Source organism: Mustelus asterias, chromosome 9, assembly GCF_964213995.1.
Source record: "Mustelus asterias chromosome 9, sMusAst1.hap1.1, whole genome shotgun sequence".
NCBI lineage: Eukaryota > Metazoa > Chordata > Chondrichthyes > Carcharhiniformes > Triakidae > Mustelus > Mustelus asterias.
The window spans coordinates 58,015,674-58,037,501 of record NC_135809.1 but is presented as its reverse complement, the minus strand read 5'-3'; the positions used below and the strand labels follow the sequence as shown (position 1 = coordinate 58,037,501).

Genomic DNA, 21,828 nt, shown 5'->3' with positions numbered 1-21,828 from the left:
AATAAACATGCCTTTTAAACATTGGGCCATAATTCTAGGGACTATGAACTCATTTAGGCGGCTGTGATTATTTAGCAAGCCCGCATCCCACCGCACCCAACCTCCCAGGCATTAAATTGAAAGAGTAGTGAATTAAATTTGAATCTCAATAAAAATGAGTCTTCACTGCTCTGCTAGTTATTATTTCAGTGGAGCTAAGTTTGTGGTGTGGCCCCTTTAAGAAGTTGGGAGGTGGAGGTTGCACCTGTTTGACTGGTTTAACCTGTTTACCAGTTGTGTGCACCTGATGAGGGAAGAGTAAATGAATCTGACGATGATTACGTAACCAATGAGAACTCACCTGCCAGCAAGTTCCTTTTTCTCCTGTTTGAAGGAACAAAATCGAGGTTTTGCCGCAACGAAATGATCAGAAGGTGGGTTTGAGAAATGCCTTTATAAGTAGAATGTGGCCTTGTTGTTAGAGGATGTGTGTGGTGGAAGGAGGATGAGGAGTGACTATTAATACAGGAGGAGAGGGGAAAAGAAAAGGAGTTTTTCAAATGTGTTGTTGAGGGATTGGGAGTAAGCAAATAACTGGAGCGAAATCTTTGCAGAGAGGAAATATATTTATGGTACCACGTACTTCCTCTCCAAAAAAAATGCTCTGCAGGTGGAGCTTGGCTGAGTTTGCACACAATCTCATCTAGCAGACTGTGCTAGTTCAAGAGTTACCCTGCCCTGGGGAAATAAAAACATGTTGTACTGGATTGATAGATAAGGTGAACAGTCCTGATTGACAAAGCCTGAATCTGTCAGGTGAGTGATTGTGTGGGCCGGGTCTAAGTCTGGGATTTGGGAAATTCCTGTTTGTGATTTGCGAAAGTCCTGTTGTTATTTTGGATCTGCCTATCTTCAGCCTCTGCCATTATATGACGCCTGCTTTAGACTTGTGGATTTCGGATGAAATTGAGATTTCATAGAGTACGGGGTGTTTCCCTCTTGGGGAATTTCACTGGGCTGGGGGGGGGGAGAACTGGAAAATTCCTATCTGCATGGCATGGCGGTTAGCACAGCTGCCTCAGCGTCAGGGACCCTGGTTCGATTCCCGGCTTGAGTCACCGTCTGTGCGGAGTCTGCACATTCTCCCCATGTCTGCACGAGTTTCCTCCGGATGCTCCAGTTTCCTCCCACAGTCCGAAAGACTTGCTGGTTAGGTGGATTGGCCATGCTAAATGCTCCCTCAGTGAAACCCGAATAGGGAGCGTGGCGACTAGGGGATTTTCATGGTAACTTCATTACATTGTTAATGTAAGCCTACTGTGACACTAATAAATAAACTTTAAACTGTCAAGCTGACAGACCTATGGCTGGCCCGTCAAATTTTCCATCCCATCTGCAACAATTCCCCCTGCTGGGGGGGGGGGAATTGAAAATCCTGGCCGGAGTTAATAGGCCAGAAGGGGGAGGAAGAACGCAAGGGAAGGTCTGTGATTGGGTAGATGTAGGAGCGATTGATTATATGACAATATTTCATGGTTCACCAGGCAAAGAGTGGTAATGACTCTAGAAAAGAGGCAAAAGATTTGGCTAGAGGGGGTGTAGATGGCAGAATAATGAACAGCCGTGTCCACAAGCAAAAATCATGAAAAATAACATTGGGATTGGGACTTGTTTGAAAAAAAACAATCAAAATGGGCGACAGAGCGTATGGTCTGAAGTTTTTGAACTCAACGTTGATTCCATTGAAAAGATAAGATGCTGTTCCTCCAGCTTGCGTTGAACTTCATTAAGACATTGCAGTAGGGCAAGGACAGAGATGTCAGTGTGAGGTGTTGTGCCTGCCGTATATTGTGTTTTAACCCTTATACAATGGACAAAGAACTGCGAGTCGACTTGTTAATACACACAATGTTAATCAACCACACAATCAATATAAAGTTATTTGCAGAATACTAAAATTCAAGTTCAATACTAGACCTTGACTTAACTTTTGGGTGACTGGCGAGTTCCCAGGCAGATATTGGCCTTTATTCGCGAGTTGGTCTCTGTCGTCCTTGATGTAATCTGGTCCTTCGGTCTGGTCTGATAATCTGGCTCTAGTCTTCCTTCTGTCGTTGGTATGGTGGCAGTTGCTGGTGGTGGTCTCTGTTGTTCTGTTCCTGCCTCTTCCTCGTCCTCACGGTCGTGTCATTTGTGTGAGAGAGAGGGAGCGTTCCTTCTGTTGTGCAACATCTTTTATCCCTCATTGGTTCCGTGCTCTTTTGGGCGGTCTCTTGTTTATTGCCAATCAATCGATCAGGGTTTGATCACCTTGATCGATAGAGTCCAATCAGGTGCTGCCACACCGATCTCTGGCCATGTCTGTAGGTATTGGAGGCAGTTGGTCACATATCTCCCTCCCAAGTAATGGGTTAAGGCACCCCTGGTAAACAACTCTGACCAGAAAGTGTCCATTGTCTTTGAGATGGCCTATGTCCTGTGCATTCTGTAGTCTGGAGCTGCAGCCTGTTTCTCTCTGTCATTTAAGGCTGCAACCTGTCTGTTTCTGTACTTGGCCAATTATCCCAGCATGCTTTGTAAATCGCCATCTTAGGTGGCCCATTTGGCCACAAAGGTTTTTCAACTCAATGTTGATTCCAGAAAGCTGTCGAGTGGCTATTGAAAAGATAAGGTGCTGTTCCTCCAGCTTGCGTTGAACTTCATTACGGCATTGCAGTAGGCCAAGGACAGAGATGTCAGTGTGAGAGTAAGGTGGAGAATTAAACTGACAAACCATTGGAAGCTCAGGGTCATGCTTGTGAATTGAGCGGAGGTATTCCATAAAGCAGTCACGTAGTCTGTTTCGTTCCCCCCAGTGTGGAGGAGACTGTATTGTGAGCAGCAAATACAGTTGACTAAACTAAAAGAATTGCAAGTAAGTTGCTGCTTCACCTGGAATGAATGTTTGGGGCATTGGACGGTGAGGAGGTAAAGGAGCAGGTGTAACATCTCCTGTGATTGCATGGGAAGGGAATGAGGAGCTGGGGATGATCGCAGAGTGGAGCTGGGTGTTGGAGGGGGAACAGCCCTTTCAGAATGCTGACAAGGGGAAGGAACATGTGTTTGGTGGTGGCATCCCGTGGGAGCTGGCGGGAATGGTGGACAATACTCTGTTGAATGTGGAGGCTGATGGGATTGAAGATGAGGGCAAGAGGGACCCTATCGTAGGTCTGGCCATGAGGGGAAGGGGTGAGGACAGAGTGCAGGAAACCGATCGGATGCAGTTGAGGCCTCTGTTAACCAGGGGATGGGAGGGGGTGGTGGAGGGGGGCGAATCCTTGGTTGAGGAAAAAGGAAAACGTATCAGAAGCATTCCTGTGGAAGATTGTATCATTAGAACAGATATGACAGGGAAAACTGGGAGAATGGAATGGAATCCTTAAAGGAAGTAGGGTGTGAGCAAGTGTAGCTATGGTAACTGTTGAGTCAGTGCACTATATAATGAATATTAATTAACAGCCCGACCCCTATAAGCATGTGAACAGGGTAAATGTGGATAGCTTACAAGGGAGTAATACAATTCAGTGGTTCAATAATGTTATAAACCTGTGTAAGTGAAACTCGAGTGATTTATTTGTTGGGATGACAGTTCAAATGAAAATTTTAACTCCAGTGATATGACTCGGAGAGGGGTAGGTAACGACATCTCTCAAAATAGTTCAATTCATTATTAACTTTCTTTTATTCTTTGAGTTGTGGGTGTCACTGGCAAGACTGGTATGTGTTGGCCTTGCCTAATTGCCCTTACGCTGAGTGGCTTGCTGGGGCAGTTGAGTCAAACACCTTGCTGTGGGTCTGGAGTCACATGTAGGCCAGTCCAGGTAAGGATGTCAGATTTCCTTCCCTAAAGGACATTAGTGAACCATGAATCAATCGATGATTGAAACCAGCTTTATTTTTTTTTGTTTAAATTCCATAGCTGTTTTGGTGGGATTTGAACCCATGTCCCCAGGGCATTAGCCTGGGCCTCTGGATTATTAGACCAGTGAGATTATCACTGTGGCATCATCTCCCCAGGTACTTTGTTGTAGTATATGTGCGAGGGTGATCTCTGGGTGGTCTAGGAAGCTTGTAACTGTGCACTTATCTTCGGCCATCTAGAACCATCCTTATAAAAGCAAAATACTGCAGATGCTGGAAATCTGAAATAAAAACAGAAAATGCTGGGGAAAAACTCAGCAGGTCTGAGTGGAGAGAGAAATGCAGCTAATGTTCTGAGACCATATGATCCTGTAGAAGGTCATATGGATTCGCAACGTTAATTGTGTTTCTCTCACAGATGCTGCCAGACCTGCTGAGTGTATCCAGCATTTTATGTTTTAGAACCATTTTTCACTCCCAACCTCGTCTCTTCCCCTAGACACGTGCCCTGGCTCCTAATAATGGATGTAGTTGGTATAAGTTAATTGCTGGTTTAAACTGCCAGTATCCAGCCCACTGCCATGTCTGATCTCTGCTTTCATCAGTTATATTGTTTCTTTGCCCAATTCCTGGACTTCTCTGGGCATTAAGACTCTACTTCTGCCCTGCACTCTTAGATCAGATCCAGTTACTGAGTCTCTGATCTACTACTCTGTTCTTTAAACCTTCATCATCATCATACTGGACTGTTCCCCACATCTGCCCCTGCCCCTTCTCTCCCCTCCTACCCCCCGAGCCACTGCCCCTTTCTCTCCGCCCCCCCCCCCCCCCCCCCCCCCCCCCCCCAAGCCATTGCCTTACCTAGTGGTCCCACTGGTTTTTCAGCTTCCGCTAAGATGTGGTTCCTGCCCAGACATTCACTCTCCTTAAATAAAGTAAATTTCTTCACTGCTTCTGAATCTTATGATGAACTCCATACACGTCACTGTTTCTTTTTCAGCCTGGAACTGATCCTATGAAACTTCCTGGATCTATGCTCCCACAGAAACACGTCCACAAATAAGTCCTTGGATATGCTTCAAATAGGTTCTGGATTTTACACCTGTCACATCGGAATAAGCGTTTGTCAAAGATCCATACTGATTCCCTTTATTTACCTCAACTTTATCCCACCAGTGGACCTCAGCCTTTAACTTGGCATTGCCTCCTATTTAATCCTCTTGACTTTCCATTTAATACTGAATATACCATTTGTATATTCTAAGTACCCTGTATAAACCAGGCCTATGAGATCCATTTTTCCCTCTGCCTGTTCATGTGTACATTTTGGCTCCATTCCAGGCTTGGCAAACTCTCCTAGTCGCCCCCCCCCCCCCATTATCCCTCTTTTCATTTCTTCCTTCTTGGAATATGCCCTCCCATATCCCTATCCCGAGCCTTCAGCATTCCTTCACCTTCATACTCTCCTGTCACTGTCCCAGGCTTGACTTGCTCTTGGCTAAGCCCACTACTTCCCTCTGTGCCTTTCTTGACATCCCCCATTGCTGCAACCCTCATGAGCAGCAACTACAACTGCCCATTCTGTTCTCTGGTGACCTTCCCATCTAGCATGCTCCATTGGGGGCTGATCCAGCCAATCTCCTCTACGTCCGCCTCACCGTTCCAAGTTCTGATACTCCAGCGTCTGCCTGAGGCCCAGCTCTCACTGGTCCTGCTCCACATCTCCCTCCAGAATGTCCTTTCACTTGTGAACTAGGCCCTTGATCACTGAGCTCATTGGGGATGATTGCATTGGCATTATCACCTTGATGGAAATCTAGCTGAGGGATGTTCTAAGTGGTGCTGCACCTTATGCCTGTACGTTCTACAATTTCCCTGCCAAAACCATCATGGTGGTACTATGATTGTTGCCAAATCACATCTTGATTCCTCTCCAGTCTCATTTAAAATCCTCGTTTTCTACTCCAGTTCCATAAAAATGTTCTACATAGTGTAGAGGAAAGCACTAAAGATATCACTGAATCATTTCTCATCCTCAATGATTTAAATCTCCATCTCAACTCATCATTCTCTTAGTTCACTGACCTCTTAACTGTCTTTAATTTCTCTTCTGCATAAATTTCTCACTCCCTCCCTGCCTCCAATTTCTCACAGTCACTCCATTGATCCTACTATCGCTTGCAACCTCTCTACTTCTATCGCATCAATCACAGATTAGTTCAACTCTGATTGTTTCTTCGTATCACTCTCTCCATCCACACTCCCCAAATCCTACTTTCATTTTGGGCTGATTTCCATTAATGATAAAGTTAGGAACAGGAGTAGGCCATTTGACCCAGCTCCACCATTGGATCGTGTCTGTTCAACTACTCCTATGCCACTTTCCCACACTAACTCCATATCCCTTGACATTATTAGTATCCAGAAATGTATTGATTTCTGTCTTTAACATGCTCAGTGATTGAGCTTCTAAAGTCTTCTGTGATACAGTATTCCAAAGATTCACCATCCTCTGAGAGAAGAAATTCCTCCTTATCTCAGTCTTAAATTAGCATCCCTTTATTCTGAGACTATGCCTTCTGGTCCTAGACTCTCCCATGAGGGGAAACATCCTCTCAGCATTTACACTGTCAAGCTCCTTAAGAATCTTATGGGCAGGATTTTACAGCCTCGCTCAGGCGAGACTGGAAATTCCCGCCAGAAGTTAACGGAGATTTCCGTTGTCGGACCCTCGTCTGCTCCGATTCCATGGCGGACGAAGTGGTAGAGTTCTGGCGTATATGTTTCAATGTGATCACCTCTCATTCTTCTAAATTCCAATGAGTTGGGTCCCAACTTGTTGAACCTTTCCTCATAAGACAATCTCTCCGTACCAAGGATCATCCTGGTGAATTTTCCCTGACTGCCTCCAATGAAGGAGTATATTTTCTTAAATAAGGGGACCAAAACTGCTCACTGTACTCCAGATGTGGTCTCACTAGTACCTTGTACAGTTGCAGCAAGACTTCCCTATTCTTGTACTCCAACCCCCAACATTGCATTAGCCTTCCTGATTACCTGTGTGCTAGCTTTCTGCGTTTTGTGCACAAGTACCCCTAAGTCCCTTTGTTCTGAGCTGTGGCCTGGGTTCTGAATTCACCAGTCAAGGCAAACATCCTAATTACATCCACCCTGTATGAATTTTGTAAGTTTCAATGAGATCATCTTTCATTGTTTGAAATTCTAGAGAATACAGGCCCAGTTTCCTCAATCTTTCCTCTTAAGACAATCCCGGCATCCTAGCGATCAGTGTGGTGAGCATCTGTTGCACTACCGCTAGAATATCCTTCTTTAGATAAGGAGACAAAACTGTACACGATACTCCAGGTGAGATCCCCCTACGGCTCTGTATAATTGCACCAGATGTGGAGTTGCCGGCGTTGGACTGGGGTAGGCACAGTAAGTAGTCTCACAACACCAGGTTAAAGTCCAACAGGTTTATTTGGTAGCACGAGCTTTCGGAGCATTGCTCCTTGGCTCCGAAAGCTTGTGCTGCCAAATAAACTGTTGGACTTTAACCTGGTGTTGTGAGACTACTTACTGTAATTGCACCAGCACATCTTTATTCATGTACTCAAATCCATTGTGATGAAGGCCAACATACCATTTGATTTCCTAATTACTTGCTCATCTGCATGTTAGCTTTTGGTGACTTGTGAACAAGGAAACCCTGGTCCCTTTGGGCATCAATGCTTCCCAGCCTCTTGCCAGTTATAAAATACTCAGCATTTCTGTTTTTCCTGCCAAAGTAGATAACTTCACACCTATTCACATTATATTCCATCTGACATGCTGTTGTTGCTCATTCACCTAGCCTGTCCGGATTCCCTTGAAGCCTCCTTGCATCTTCCTCAGAGGTTTCTCGACAAGATCAAGAGCTGTGAAGTAGATTGAAGGTTTCCTCAATGGGACTTTCAATATTTGAGTTGACAGATTATGATGGGTGGGATTTTATAGCCTTGCTCATCCCAAAACCGTAACATCCCGCCCGAGGTCAACAGACCTTCCCATTGCCTGTCCCACACCCGCTACTATTGCTGTGGCAGGCGGGGCGATAAAACTCCAGCCAATAAGATTAAACAGGTAATATTTTCCACAGTAAACGCTTGAATGCCTTGGGTTTTTTTGGTTCCCAATTCCAGATTAGGGCTCACTCACAGTAGACAATTCCTCTGAGGAACCATGAGCCACTTCTCCTGCAAAAGCTGGCCTAACTCCATAAAAGTAGCAGGGGATCTAAAATTCCCATCCCCCCCAAACGGAGCTGGCAACGTTGGAAGTGCTATGTGCAGGCTTACTACCCACATCCTTATCCTGCACTTACTCTCTGCCTCATCATTCCCACTGACATGGCCCACAACATGACCAGTCAACTTCACATCACTGATAGGAAAAACTATCTGAACCCTTATAAATGAATATCTAGAAATCAGAATAATAAATGGTCACCGTGGATTTCAAAAAGGAATATCTTGTTGGCCCAGTATTATTAATTATTTTTGAGGAGGTACAGAGAGTAGGCATTTTCAAAAGGCCTTCAACAAGATTTCCCAAAAGAATGTGGCGTAGCAATGGAAAGGATTGCTAGCTGGCTTCAAAACAGAGCAGGGATTGGGAGTAAAGGATAGTTACTCCGAGAGGCAGAAGTTTTTTTTATTCAGTTGTGGGACATGGGCAGCACTGGCTATCTCTAGTTGCCGTTGAAACTGAGTGGCTTGCTAAGCCATGTCAGAGGGCTGTTGAGAGTCAACCATGTTACTGTGGTTCTGTAGGTAGACAATCACCAGGCAAGACTGTTCTCTTCCTGTGGGAGAGCACTTCAGCAGTCACGGGCATTCAGCCGTGGATCTTCAGGTAAGTGTTCTCCAAGGCGGCCTTCATGACACATGACAGCGCAGAGTCGCTGAGCAGAAACTGATAGCCAAGTTCCGCACACATGAGGACGGCCTAAACCGGGATGTTGGATTAATGTCACATTATCAGTAACCCCCACAGCTTGCCTCCTGGGCTTGCAGAATCTCACTAGCTGTTCTGTCTGGAGACAATAAACATCTCTTTAACCTGTGTTTAATGCTCCCTCCACTCACATTGTCTGTACCTTTAAGACCTGGCTGGCTTTAGGGATTCGCATTCTAATCAGTATTCTGTAACTTGATTTTGTGTCTCTGGGCACTGTTTGAGAGCACATTTCCACTCCATCTGACGAAGGAGCAATGCTCCGAAAGCTTATGGTATTTGCTGCCAAATAAACCTGTTGGACTTTAACCTGGTGTTGTGAGACTTCTTACTGTGTTCTGTAGGTAGGCCAGACCAGGTAAGGATGGTAGATTTCCTTCCCTAAAGGACATTAGTGAACCAGAGGAGTTTTTCCGACAATCAACAATGGTTTCATGGTCATCAGTAGATTCTTAATTCCAGATATTTTTTAATCGAATTCAAGTTCCACCTGCCGTGGCAGGATTCAAACCAGGGTTCCCAGAACATTAGCTAAGTTTCTGGATTTATAGTCTAGTGATAATACCACTAGGCCATTGCCTCCTCTGTGATGAATGATGTTTTGTGGAGGTGGGAGGAATAGTCGATTCTGAGGAGGGTTGCAACAAATTACAGGAAGACATTTTTGCTGAACAGTTAGTACATTTCGGCAGGGGAGAGGACACTTATTATTTAAAAGGTGTAATTCCAGGTGGGATCGAGGAACAGAGGGATCTCAGAGTACGAACACATCAATTACTAAAAGTTGCACCACAGGTTAACAAGGGCACAAAAAAGCAAACCAAACATAGGGGAGGTTTCGTTTTAGAAGGTTAGAACTAAAAAGAGGGGAAGTCATGCTAAATCCGTATCAGATCTTAATTAGGCTGCATGAGAGTACAGTGCTGCTCACTGTATTACAAAAAGATAGAGGTACTGGAGAGGACACAGTGATGATTTACAAGAATGATACCAAAAATGCTGAGGATACATATCAGGAAAGGATCAACAGACATAGAATGAGTTTCCTATCTCCTGGAAAAAATGAAGACCTGATAGAGATCTTTAAAATAATGAAAGGTTATGATGGAGTGAACCCAGGAAGAGTGAAGAGCATAGCAAGAGGCTACCAAAATCAGATTAGTCACGGTAGGGAGTTCAGAAGAAACGTCTTTACCCAAAGAGTGGTGAGAATGAGAATTTGGGAAGGCAATAGACTAGTGGTGTTATTGCTATTAATTTATGAACTCGGCTAATGTTCAGCAAACCTGGGTTTGAATCCCTCCATGGCAGCTGGTGGAATTCGAGTTCAATAAAAAATATCTGGAATTAAGAATCTACTGATGACTATGAAACCATTGTCGATTGTTGGAAAAGTCCATCTGGTTCAATAATGCCCTTTAGGGAAGGAAATCTGCATCCTTACCCGGTTTGGCCTACAAGTGACTCCAAAGCCATAGCAATGTGGTTGACTCTCAACTGTCCTCAGCCAACCAGGGATGGGCAATAAATGCTGACCAGCCAGCGACCCCCATGTCCCATGATTGAATTTTTTTTAAATGTGGAACTCTACCAGAGGGGATTGTTGAGGCAAATAAATAGATATCTCTAGAGGCTTTTAAGGAGAAACTAGACAAACATATGAGGGAAAAGGGAGGAAAGGGTTATGATGGTTGGTTTAGATGAGGAAAGACGGAAGGAGGCTTGAGTGGAGCATAAACACTTGCATTGATTGGTTGGCTCAATATTCTTGTTACTATGCTGTATAGCCTATGTAATCCAATGGAAAACATCCCTGCTCCTGTAATTAGAAGGGATGTAGATTTAAACAGATAATGTAGACAATTGGTTTAGCTAGTCACCAGGTCTGGCTGGACCTCCTGATGCATTATTCAACCCTGCTCTTGGCTGCTAAAACTGCTCACTACTCCAGGATCAACCTGGGATGCAAAGACAACCCCTACCACCTTCTGACTGCAAGCCATCTTCTTAAACCACTCGTTCCTTTCTCAAGGGCAACTAGGGATGGCAATAAATGCTGGCCTAGCCAGCGATGCGCAGTACCCATAAAATGATTTTTTAAAAAAACTACCACTTTAACCAAGGGCGCGATCTTACCTGCCGTCCATGCCATGCTCCCGTTGCAGCGAGGTCGGAGAATTTGACTGTCAGCCAAATCTCCGTTCACTGCAGCGGGATGGGAAAATCCCACCGCATGAACGGTGGTAACATTCTGGTCAAAGTTTTTGGTCATCTGCCCTAATATTTCCTTAAGTAGCTCAGTGTGATACTTTGTTTGATAATGCTCCTGTGAAGCACCTTGAGATGTTTTATTATGTTAAAACATGCTATATAAATACAGGTTGTTGTTGTCGACTGGCATTAGAAATGGCTGCTGTGTCTGCCTATCCACCAACGACTTGTGCCCTTCTAAGTAATTAGTTTTCAGTGTGCAATTGAGCAATTTGAGAGGTGTAATACGACACCACATGAATGTGAGTCTTTTTATCGTATTTGATTGGAATCGGGCCAGTATTAATCGAGTGAGGTAAGAAAGACTTGATGTACTTCATTGCTGAGATGAATGAGCTGTCAGTGTTATGTGTTGAGAGAAAACCTGCAGTCATGATACAGCAAACTCTCTGCACCTGTGCAGCAGTTTTGTTTAGGTACTGTTGGCTCATACAGACATGTGAAATTAGCACAGTAAAAAGAAGCCCATACTAGCTGGAGCACCATGGCTGGACACTCCCATCCCACCCTACCTCTCCCCTTCCATTACCATCATCCCCCGGGAGAGGAAAATTCTTGTCCAATCCCCCCTCCACCCTTAGGTAGTTGAAACTAATTGAGGAGACCAATCTCTTTTTGATGGGCGCTGAAGAGCTTTAATTTACAGGGCAATGGACCAAGAGCTGGAAGGTGTGATTAATCAGGGCTGGCACTTTTTAATGTGGTTCAATGACAATGAACCAAATCTTTCTGTAAATTTTGCTGTGTTTTTACCACCCTGGACCTGGTTAATGTTACCAGGCGATGTCTGCTCCCCAACCAAAAACAGGCCCGTCTCTCACATGGAATGCTGGAAATCTCAATGGGGAGGGACAGGTTAAATGTTTATTTAGGGCCAGCATTTTGAAGGATGAGGGATTAAGTGACTAAAAGAAGGGAGCAGGGTTAACGAGAGATGTGATGACTACTTTCGGCGAGGGCAGGTGTTGATTTCTATAAAAATGAAGTATTGCAAGGTAGGAAAGTGATGGAACACAACATAGGAAATGGGAGCAGGAGTAGGCCATTCAGCCATTCAAACCCATTCCACCATTCAATGCGATCATGCCTGATTTTCCTGCACTTTCCCCATTTTCCTTGATGTTCTTAAGATCCATAAATCTATCGATCTCAGTCATGAACATACTCAACGGCTGGAATTTTACTGGCACGGCCTCCCGATTCTGGGGGCGGGTGAGGCTTGGAGAATGCATTCTCCGTTAGCCTCAGGCAGGATTGTATGAACCTCGGGCGGATGTGTTGGTAAAATTCCACCCAATGGGCGGCACGGTAGCACAATGGTTAGCACTGCTGCTTCACAGCTCCAGGGACCTGGGTTCGATTCCCGGCTTGGGTCACTGTCTGTGTGGAGTTTGCACATTCTCCTCGTGTCTGCGTGGGTTTCCTCCGGGTGCTCCGGTTTCCTCCCACAGTCGAAAGATGTGCGGGTTAGGTTGATTGGCCAGGTTAAAAAAAATTGCCCCTTAGCATCCTGAGATGCGTAGGTTTGAGGGATTAGCGGGTAAATATGTGGGGGTAGGGCCTGGGTGGGATTGTGGTCGGTGCAGACTCGATGGGCCGAATGGCCTCCTTCTGCACTGTAGGGTTTCTATGATTGAGCATCCACAGCTCTCTGGGGAGAGAATTCCAAAGGTTCACCACCTTCTCAGTGAAGAAATTCTACTTGTTACGACCAATTTGTTATGATTCTTGATGAGATGTCCCCAATGGGGAGGCAATGATGTAACAGTATTATTGCTGACTATTAATCCAGAGACTCGGTAATATTCTGGGGTTTCAGGTTCAAATCCCAGCACGGTAGATGATGAAATTTGAATTCGGTCGAATGATGACCAATTGTCAATTTTCATAAAAACCCATCTGGTTCACTGATGTCCATTAGGGGGGAGAAAAAAATCTGCTGTCCTTGCCTTGTCTGGTCTACATGTGACTCCAGACCCACAACAGTGTGGTTGATTTTTCAATCACTACTCAGTTCAAGAGCAATTAGGGATGGGCAATAAATTCTGGCCCAGCCTAGCCAGTGAAACCTGCATCCAATGAATAAAATATTGTTGTGTTTATGATGAACTGGCTCCCCTTTATTGATTCAACCCCTGCAGTTGCTTGCAAAAAGGTTAATTTTAAAAAGGATCCCTTCCTTAATGGATTCCTTTTCCTAGTCCAAATGTGTTAGTGTTTTAAAAGGAGCCAATTTAACTGGGCTCTTTTGAGTTAAAGAAAGAGTGAGTTTATTAGTCACTAAAATATGATGAAAAAGATAATAAAATGCAACATATAGACACACAGTTTAGAAATGAGAAGTGAGTCCAGAAATAAAAGTTAAAAAAAAGATATGAGTCAGTTTTTGGCTTGTCTGTAAAGAGTAGGTGGTGAAACATTGTGGAAGTTAGGTTGGGTGATTCCAGTGGCGTTGACTTTGGCAGTTGAGCAGTTTGTAGATTCTCGGTTCTGCAGGTTAGCTGAACGGTATTATCCTGATCCCATTTTAATTGTGACGTTGCTGACCTGTGACTTACTTCCAGTAATCAGAGAGAGACTTTTTTTTTAACCTACAAGCACAGGGATGTTTTGTGGATGTTCTTCAACTGTGTCCTTATTGAGAACAGTAGAACCAGAACACCAGACTAACACATTAGACTAGAGTTGCAATTGGTTTTTAATCGCTTTTCTTGTGTATTCCTGGAAGGAAAAAAATACAACCATGTCTTTCACCCAGAAACTGCTTTCCTTCAACTCCCATCATGTCTACATTGTGTGATATAACTCTCAGGAGATGGTTTCTGCTGAGATGACAATAGCCTCCTCCAGAATATTACTGTTCAGTTTTTGCATTGCATCTCTTCTATGTAGTGTCTCTCTGAAATTGGCCTTGACACCTTTTTACCTATTACATTCCATTCTCTCTGCATTAGTTGGTCAAGTGTAATCCACATAGGGATTCAAGCAGGTGATTAGCTTCCAGTCTCAGCCAGTTTTTGCTTGTACATCCCTTTTTAAAAGCACATGTCGTACTTAAAAGTTCAATATGTCTGTAAGTAATTCGAGGCTATGATCCATTGTGATGACATTCCTAATCTCAGTCCTAAATGGCCTGTTCAAATCCCCCAGTTTTAGAGAAGGGGCTCCCCTTTGTGAATGGGTCATCTGAAGAATTTTATATTATGGGTTTGAAACAGTGGCATCAAACATACTTTTGTGTATTACATGAGAACAATGACAACATACATCAGTGTCTTTAAATGTACTAAAATGGCCAAAGACACTCCCATGTTTAATTATGGATTATGTCTCTATTCTCCTGTCAAAGGCTGATTTGGGAAACGGGGACCAAGCCTGAAATTTTCCCATTTTGGACAGAACATCCAGTTGCCAGATGATATTTGATGCTCCTGAGAAGCACCTTGAGATGTTTACCTATCTCAAGAGGTGCGTAATTATTTCCAGTTTGCTGCTGTGCCCATAACTTGCTTCCCTGCGTCAGCGTTTCATTGTTTGCACAGAGGAGACTACGAGTGGGATTTCTGTTGCCAAGAGGGAGCTTGTGAGTGGAAAGAGAAGGTCAGCAATTTTACAACAGCAGAAGAAACCAAGGACGTGAACATGACAGAGAAGCTTCTAGAGCTTTGGAATCAGTCTTACACTGAAGGTCAAAGCCTGAGGCCTGGACTTTCAATAGAGGAGAGCAGTGCGGAGCAAGAGGGAGCTGCTACATGAACTTCTTCAGTCGCTCAAGGAGAGTCAAACGGATAAGGTTAACAATTGATTTTGCCATTACCATTGCTCACCCTATTGTCATCTTCACTGGGTACGGGCATGTTGGTATAGTGGTTAAATTATTAACTCTGAATTAAGCTCCCGCTTTGAGAGTTTGAATTCAGTTTTGAAAATCTGGAAGTAAAAAGTTCATCTCAGTGAATGTGACCACAAAGCTGTTTGGTTGTTGTAAGAACCCAGCTGGTTCACGATGTCCTTGAGGCAAATAAACCTTTTCAATTTCCCTGGTTTGATCTGTATAGGACTCTAGTCACACACCAATGTGGTTGAGCCTTAACTGATCTGTGAAGTAGGTTACTCAGTTGGGGCAAGAAGGAATGGGCAATACATATCAGCATTGTTGGTGATCCCAACTTTAAAACTGTGAACAAGGTTTGAAAGGATGAAAATGTGCCAAAAATTCTGATCTCTCTGGATTTACAGCTGCACTAAATAGGTACATCAACACCAACAAAATTCAAAAAGATCAGCCAGGTCACAGCAGTCTGCATAATCAGACTTAATCACTTTGAAATGTTTAGTGGCCATGAAAAGAAACATGAAAACCAGAAGCAGGAGTAGGCCATTCAATCCTTCGAGCCTGCTCCACCATTCATTATGATCATGGCTGATCATCAAATTCAATATCCTGATCCTCCCTCCATCACCCCTCCCCCCACCCCCCATATCCCTTGATCCCTTTCACCCCAAGAGCTATATCTAATTTCTTCTTGAAATCAGACAAAGTTTTGATTTGAACTACTTTCAGTGGTAGTGAATTCCATACACTCACCACTCTCTGGGTGAAGAAATTTTCCCTCACCTCAGTCCCAAAAGGTTTACCCCTTATCCTCAAACTATGACCCCTAATTCTGGACTCCCCCACCATTGGGAACATTCTTTCTGAATCTATCCTGTCTAATTTTATAAGTTTCTATGAGATCCCCCCTCACTCTTCTAAACTCCAGTGAATATAATCCTAACCAATTTAGTCTCTCCTCATATGACAGACCTACCATCCCAGGAGTCAGCCTGGTAAACTTTTTTGTACTCCCCCTATAGCAAGGACATCCTTCCTCAGATAAGGATACTAAAACTGCGCACAATACTCCAGGTGTGGCCTCACCAATGCCCTATACAATTGCAGCAGAACATCCCCATCCCTAAACTCAAATCCTCTCGCTATGAAGGCCAACATACCATTTGCCTGCTTTATTGTCTGCTGCACCTGTGTGCTTATAATGCATGATAAAAAGGCAAGTCTTTCTTTTCCAGTCAAGAAGGCTTTTTGAGGGCAATGAGAGATGAGGAATAATTACCTGTCTCGCTAAACCCAAAAAATGAAGTTCAAAAAAGTTCCACTTAATGCAGAATGCCTCGTAAAACCTCAAATCGATTGCAAGTGGCTTTGCATTTTCAGTCAGCATTTCACGGTCACTGTGGGGTTAAAGGGAAGGAAGCCAATAGCTATGCAAGGTGTTCTACAAGTACGATTAATCAGTTCCTCCCTGCAGTTTCTGTTCTTAAGATAGTAAATCTTTTACTTCCTCAAGAGTGTTGCAATAACTAAGTTATTTACTACAAGGAATTGTTTAAAAGTAATCAGAGGTCAATAGTTTTCAGGTTGATGGGGGAAATCTGAAAGATAGAGTATGCAAGAGATGGAAATGCATCTCCTCCCTGGCCCCATAAGAATGATGTGGAGATGCCGGCGTTGGACTGGGGTAAACACAGTAAGAAGTTTAACAACACCAGGTTAAAGTCCAACAGGTTTATTTGGTAGCAAAAGCCACACAAGCTTTCGGAGCTCTAAGCCCCTTCTTCAGGTGAGTCCATAAGAATGCCACTGCTTGTTGTGGTTATAGCTACTAACATTATGTTGCTATAGAAACACTTAAGGAGGACCATGCAGTTTGTTTAGAGTATGTTACACAGTCTGTAGTTAATTTGTTTCTATAGAAAATTGACGATTACTGTAACATTTAAAATATGTCCTATTTAGACTAAGGTTCACTCCAGTTTCCTGGCCAACACCTGCCAATCAAACTGATTAAAACAAATGATCTGGCCCTCAGCAGGACACTGGATTTTGTGGGATTTTGCTGTGCACAAATTGCCCGCTGTAGAACATAGAACATAGAACAGTACAGCACAGAACAGGCCCTTCGGCCCACGTTGTTGTGCCGAGCTTTGTCTGAAACCCAGATCAAGCTATTTCCTCCCTATCATCCCGAAGTACTCCATGTGCCTATCCAATAGCTTCTTAAATGTTCCTAAAGTTTCTGACTCCACTATCACTGCAGGCAGTCCATTCTCTCCGAGTAAAAAACCTACCTCGGACATCCTTCCTATATCTCCCACCATGAACCCTATAGTTATGCCCCCTAGTTACCACTCCATTCACCCGAGGAAATAGTCTTTGAACGTTCACTCTATCTATCCCCCTCATCATCTTATAAACCTCTATCAAGTCTCCTCTCAACCTCCTCCGCTCCAAAGAGAAAAGCCCAAGTTCCCTCAACCTTTCCTCATAAGACCTACCCTCCAAACCAGGCAGCATCCTGGTAAATCTCCTTTGCACTCTTTCCAGTGTCTCCACATCCTTCTTATAGTGAGGTGACCAGCACTGCACACAATATTCCAAATGTGGTCTCACCAAGGTTCTGTACAGTTGCAGCAAAACCCCACGGCTCTTAAACTCAAATCCCCTGTTAATGAACGCCAACACACTATAGGCCTTCTTCACAGCTCTATCCACTTGAGTGGCAACCTTCAGAGATCTATGGATATGAACCCCAAGATCTCTCTGTTCCTCCACATTCTTCAGAACCCTAACTTTGACCCTGTAATCCACATTTAAATTTGTCCTACCAAAATGAATCACCTCGCATTTGTCAGGGTTAAACTCCATTTGCCATTTTTCAGCCCAGCTCTGCATCCTATCTATATCTCTTTGCAGCCTACAACAGCCCTCCACCTCATCCACTACTCCACCAATCTTGGTGTCATCAGCAAACTTACTGATCCACCGTTCAGCCCCCTCCTCCAAGTCATTTATAAAAATCACAAATAGCAGAGGACCAAGCACTGATCCCTGTGGCACTCCGCTGGTAACCGGTTTCCAGTCCGAAAATTTTCCATCCACCACCACCCTCTGTCTTCTGTTAGATAGCCAGTTACCTATCCAATCGGCCAAACTTCCCTCTATCCCACACATCCTTACTTTCTTCATAAGCCGACCATGGGGGACTTTATCAAATGCCTTACTAAAATCCATGTATATGACATCAACTGCACTACCTTCATCTACATACTTAGTTACCTCCTCAAAAAATTCTATCAAATTTGTGAGGCAAGACTTGCCCTTCACAAATCCGTGCTGACTATCCCGGATTAAGCTGCATCTTTCTAAATGGTCGTAAATCCTATCCCTGAGGACCTTTTCCATCAACTTACCGACCACCGAAGTAAGACTAACCGGCCTATAATTACCAGGGTCATTTCTATTCCCTTTCTTAAACAGAGGAACCACATTCGCCACTCTCCAGTCCTCTGGCACCACCCCCGTGGACAGTGAGGACGCAAAGATCAATGCCAAAGGCTCTGCTGTCTCATCCCTTGCCTCCCAAAGACTCCTAGGATATATTTCATCAGGCCCAGGGGACTTATCAACTTTCAGTTTATTCAAAATTGCTAGTACATCTTCCCTCCGAACATCTACTTCCTCCAGCCTATCAGCCTGTGACACCCTCTCTTCCTCAAAAACATGGCCCCTCTCCTTGGTGAACACCGAAGAAAAGTATTCATTCATCACCTTGCCTATCTCTTCTGACTCCATGCACAAATTCCCACTGCCGTCCTTGACCGGCCCCAACCTCACCCTGGTCATTCTTTTATTCCTCACATAAGCCTTGGGGTTTTCCTTGATCTGACCCGCCAAGGACTTCTCATGCCCCCTCCTAGCTCTCCTAAGCCCCTTTTTCAGCTCATTTCTTGCTAACTTGTAACCCTCCATCAAGCCAACTGAACCTTGTTTTCTCAACCTTACATATGCTTCCTTCTTCCTCTTGACAAGACATTCCACCTCTTTTGTGAACCATGGTTCCCTCACTCGGCCATTTCCTCTCTGCCTAGCAGGGACATACCTATCAAGGACACGCAGTATTTGTTCCTTGAAAAAGTTCCACTTTTCATTAGTGCCTTTCCCTGACAATTTTTGTTCCCATCCTATGCTTCCTAATTCCCGCCTGATTACATCATAATTACCTCTCCCCCAATTGTAAACTATGCCCTGCCGCATGGCCCTCTCCCTCTCCATTGCAATAACAAAAGACACCGAATTGTGGTCACTATCTCCAAAGTGCTCTCCCACAACCAAATCCAACACTTGGCCTGCTTCATTTCCCATTACCAAATCCAATGTGGCCCCACCTCTTGTCGGCTTATCCACATATTGTGTCAGGAACCCCTCCTGCACACACTGCACAAAAACTGCCCCATCCGAACTATTGGACCTATAAAGGCTCCAATCAATATTTGGAAAGTTAAAGTCCCCCATGACAACTACCCTGTGACCCCCACACCTATCCATAATCTGCTTAGCAATTTCTTGCTCCACATCTCTATTACTATTTGGGGGCCTATAGTAAACTCCTAACAACGTGACTGCTCCTTTCCTATTCCTAACCTCAGCCCATATTACCTCTGCAGGCAGATCCCCTTTGAAATGCGTTTCTGCAGCCGTTACACTCTCCTTGATTAACAGTGCCACTCCTCCACCTCTTTTACCAGCTACCCTACACTTACTGAAACATCTATACCCCGGTACGTCCAACAACCATTCCTGTCCTTGTTCTACCCATGTCTCCGTAATGGCCACAACATCGTAGTCCCAAGTGCCAATCCACGCCCCAAGTTCACCTACCTTATTTCGGATGCTCCTTGCATTGAAGTAGACACAGTTCAACCCACCTTCTTGTCTGCTGGTACCCACCTTTGACCATGATATCCTTCCCAGTACCTCACTACACTCACTGACCTCCGGACTACAACTCCTTTTCCCATCCCCCTGACAAATTAGTTTAAACCCCCCCGAAGAGCTGTAGCAAATTTCTCTCCCAGGATATTGGTGCCCCTCTAGTTCAGGTGCACCCCGTCCTGTTGGTACAGGTCCCACCTTCCCCAGAAAGTGTTCCAATTATCCACATAGCTGAAACCCTCCCTCCTACACCATCCCTGCATCCATGTGTTTAACTGCACTCTCTCTCTGTTCCTCAACTCGCTATCCCGTGGCACCGGCAACATACCAGAGATGACAACCTGTTTTGTCCTGGCTCTCAGCTTCCACCCTAGCTCCCTGAATTCCTGTTTTAAATCCCCGTCCCCTCTCTTACCCATGTCTTTGGTGCCGACGTGCACCACGACTTGTGACTGTTCCGCCTCCCCCTTTAGAATCCTGAAGACACAGTCGGAGATGTCACGGACCCTGGCATCCGGGAGGCAACATACCATCCGTGAGTCTCTCTTGTTGCCACAGAACCTCCTATCTATCCCTCTAACAAATGAGTCCCCAATAACTATAGCTCTACCGCTCTCCCCCTTTCCCTTCTGAGCCACAGGGACGGACTCAGCGCTGGGGATCTGGTCACTGCTTTTATAGATCCACCCACCACAATTCCTGCCACGGGTGGAACTGGAAAATCTTGGCATAACTTTATGCGGTGGCATACCTGTTAGAGTCACATCGTGTTGAAGTTCTGGAATGTCTAGACTGCAATCATCTTCTATCGAATCAACAGTGACGCATTATTTCAATTCATCTGACAGCTTGTTGAAAACCTTTTCATCCAAATCTAGTCACAAAGAGCAGCTTTTGAATAATTAGTTACATCAAATAATCATTCCCCTCCGTTTTGCCACACTTAATCATTGACACATCCTTCCATCAACCATATCACATCCCTCACTGAGACAATGAGTGGAATTTTGTGAACATGACATCTATGTGCCTCGTGCACTCCAATGTTCATGCTCCCCATGTGAGGCTTTGTCTCTCAAATCAACCCAATGACCAATGAAATACATGCGGGCAGACAAAAACTGCAATTGAGATGTTTGCAAAAAGCTCAAGAATAAAAAATGGTGAAACTTTACTTGTTGTGTATGCCCAACCTCTTACTTTGCTTTCCCTTTCAGGTTTTCCTTTTACTGGGAATATTGAACTGCTGAGTGTTCATTACCGTTTGAACAAAACCTGTGATTCAGTTCCTCAGAAGCAAAATGGCATCCAGGAAACCAACAGTCCAGTACATTCACATGAAGGAATGCTGCACTATCTCACTTCCAAAAGGTATGGATACAACAGACAGGAATTCTTTCAATGGGAGAACAGTTCCATAGTGTTGAGAACCATTGGAAACTTGGCCTAGCCCCACACCACACTTGGCAAACCCAGCACAGGTCTATTCTTGCTTTCCTCTCTTACTTTATAGTCATAGAGATCTATAGCACAGAAAAAGAGCCATCAGCTCATCGCATCTGTGCCTGGTCAAAGAAAAATCACCCAACTATTTTAATCCCATTTTCCAGCACTTGGCCCATAGCCTTGAATGCCTTGCCATCGCAAGTGCGCATCTAAATTCGCCTTAAATGTTATGAGAGTCTCTGCCTCCACTACCCTTTCAGGCAATGAGTTCCAGACTCTCACCACCCTTTGGGTGATAAAGCTTTTCCTCACATCGCCTCTAAACCTCCAGCCCTTTACTGCACTGTCTCTCTCTTTCTATCTTTCTATAGCTTGTGCTGGTTTGTCCTTTGGTACCTCATCCAAGCAACTGAAGAAGTAGGATGGAGTATGGTGTGGGGAGGTGTTTTTCACTTTGAATGGAA

At 44.4% G+C, this 21,828-nt stretch overlaps 1 protein-coding gene across 1 annotated transcript in view; it reads left to right on the top strand.

The window, feature by feature from the left end:
- Positions 1-315: 315 nt before the first annotated feature.
- svopl (SVOP-like) overlaps positions 316-21,828 on the top strand; it is a 122,548-nt gene continuing 101,035 nt past the window's right edge. The window contains exons 1-2 of the mRNA XM_078221212.1: positions 316-413; positions 21,136-21,289. Of these exons, the coding sequence (XP_078077338.1) occupies positions 21,220-21,289 (70 nt within the window). The 5' untranslated portion in view covers positions 316-413; positions 21,136-21,219. The remainder of the gene's footprint in view (positions 414-21,135; positions 21,290-21,828) is intronic.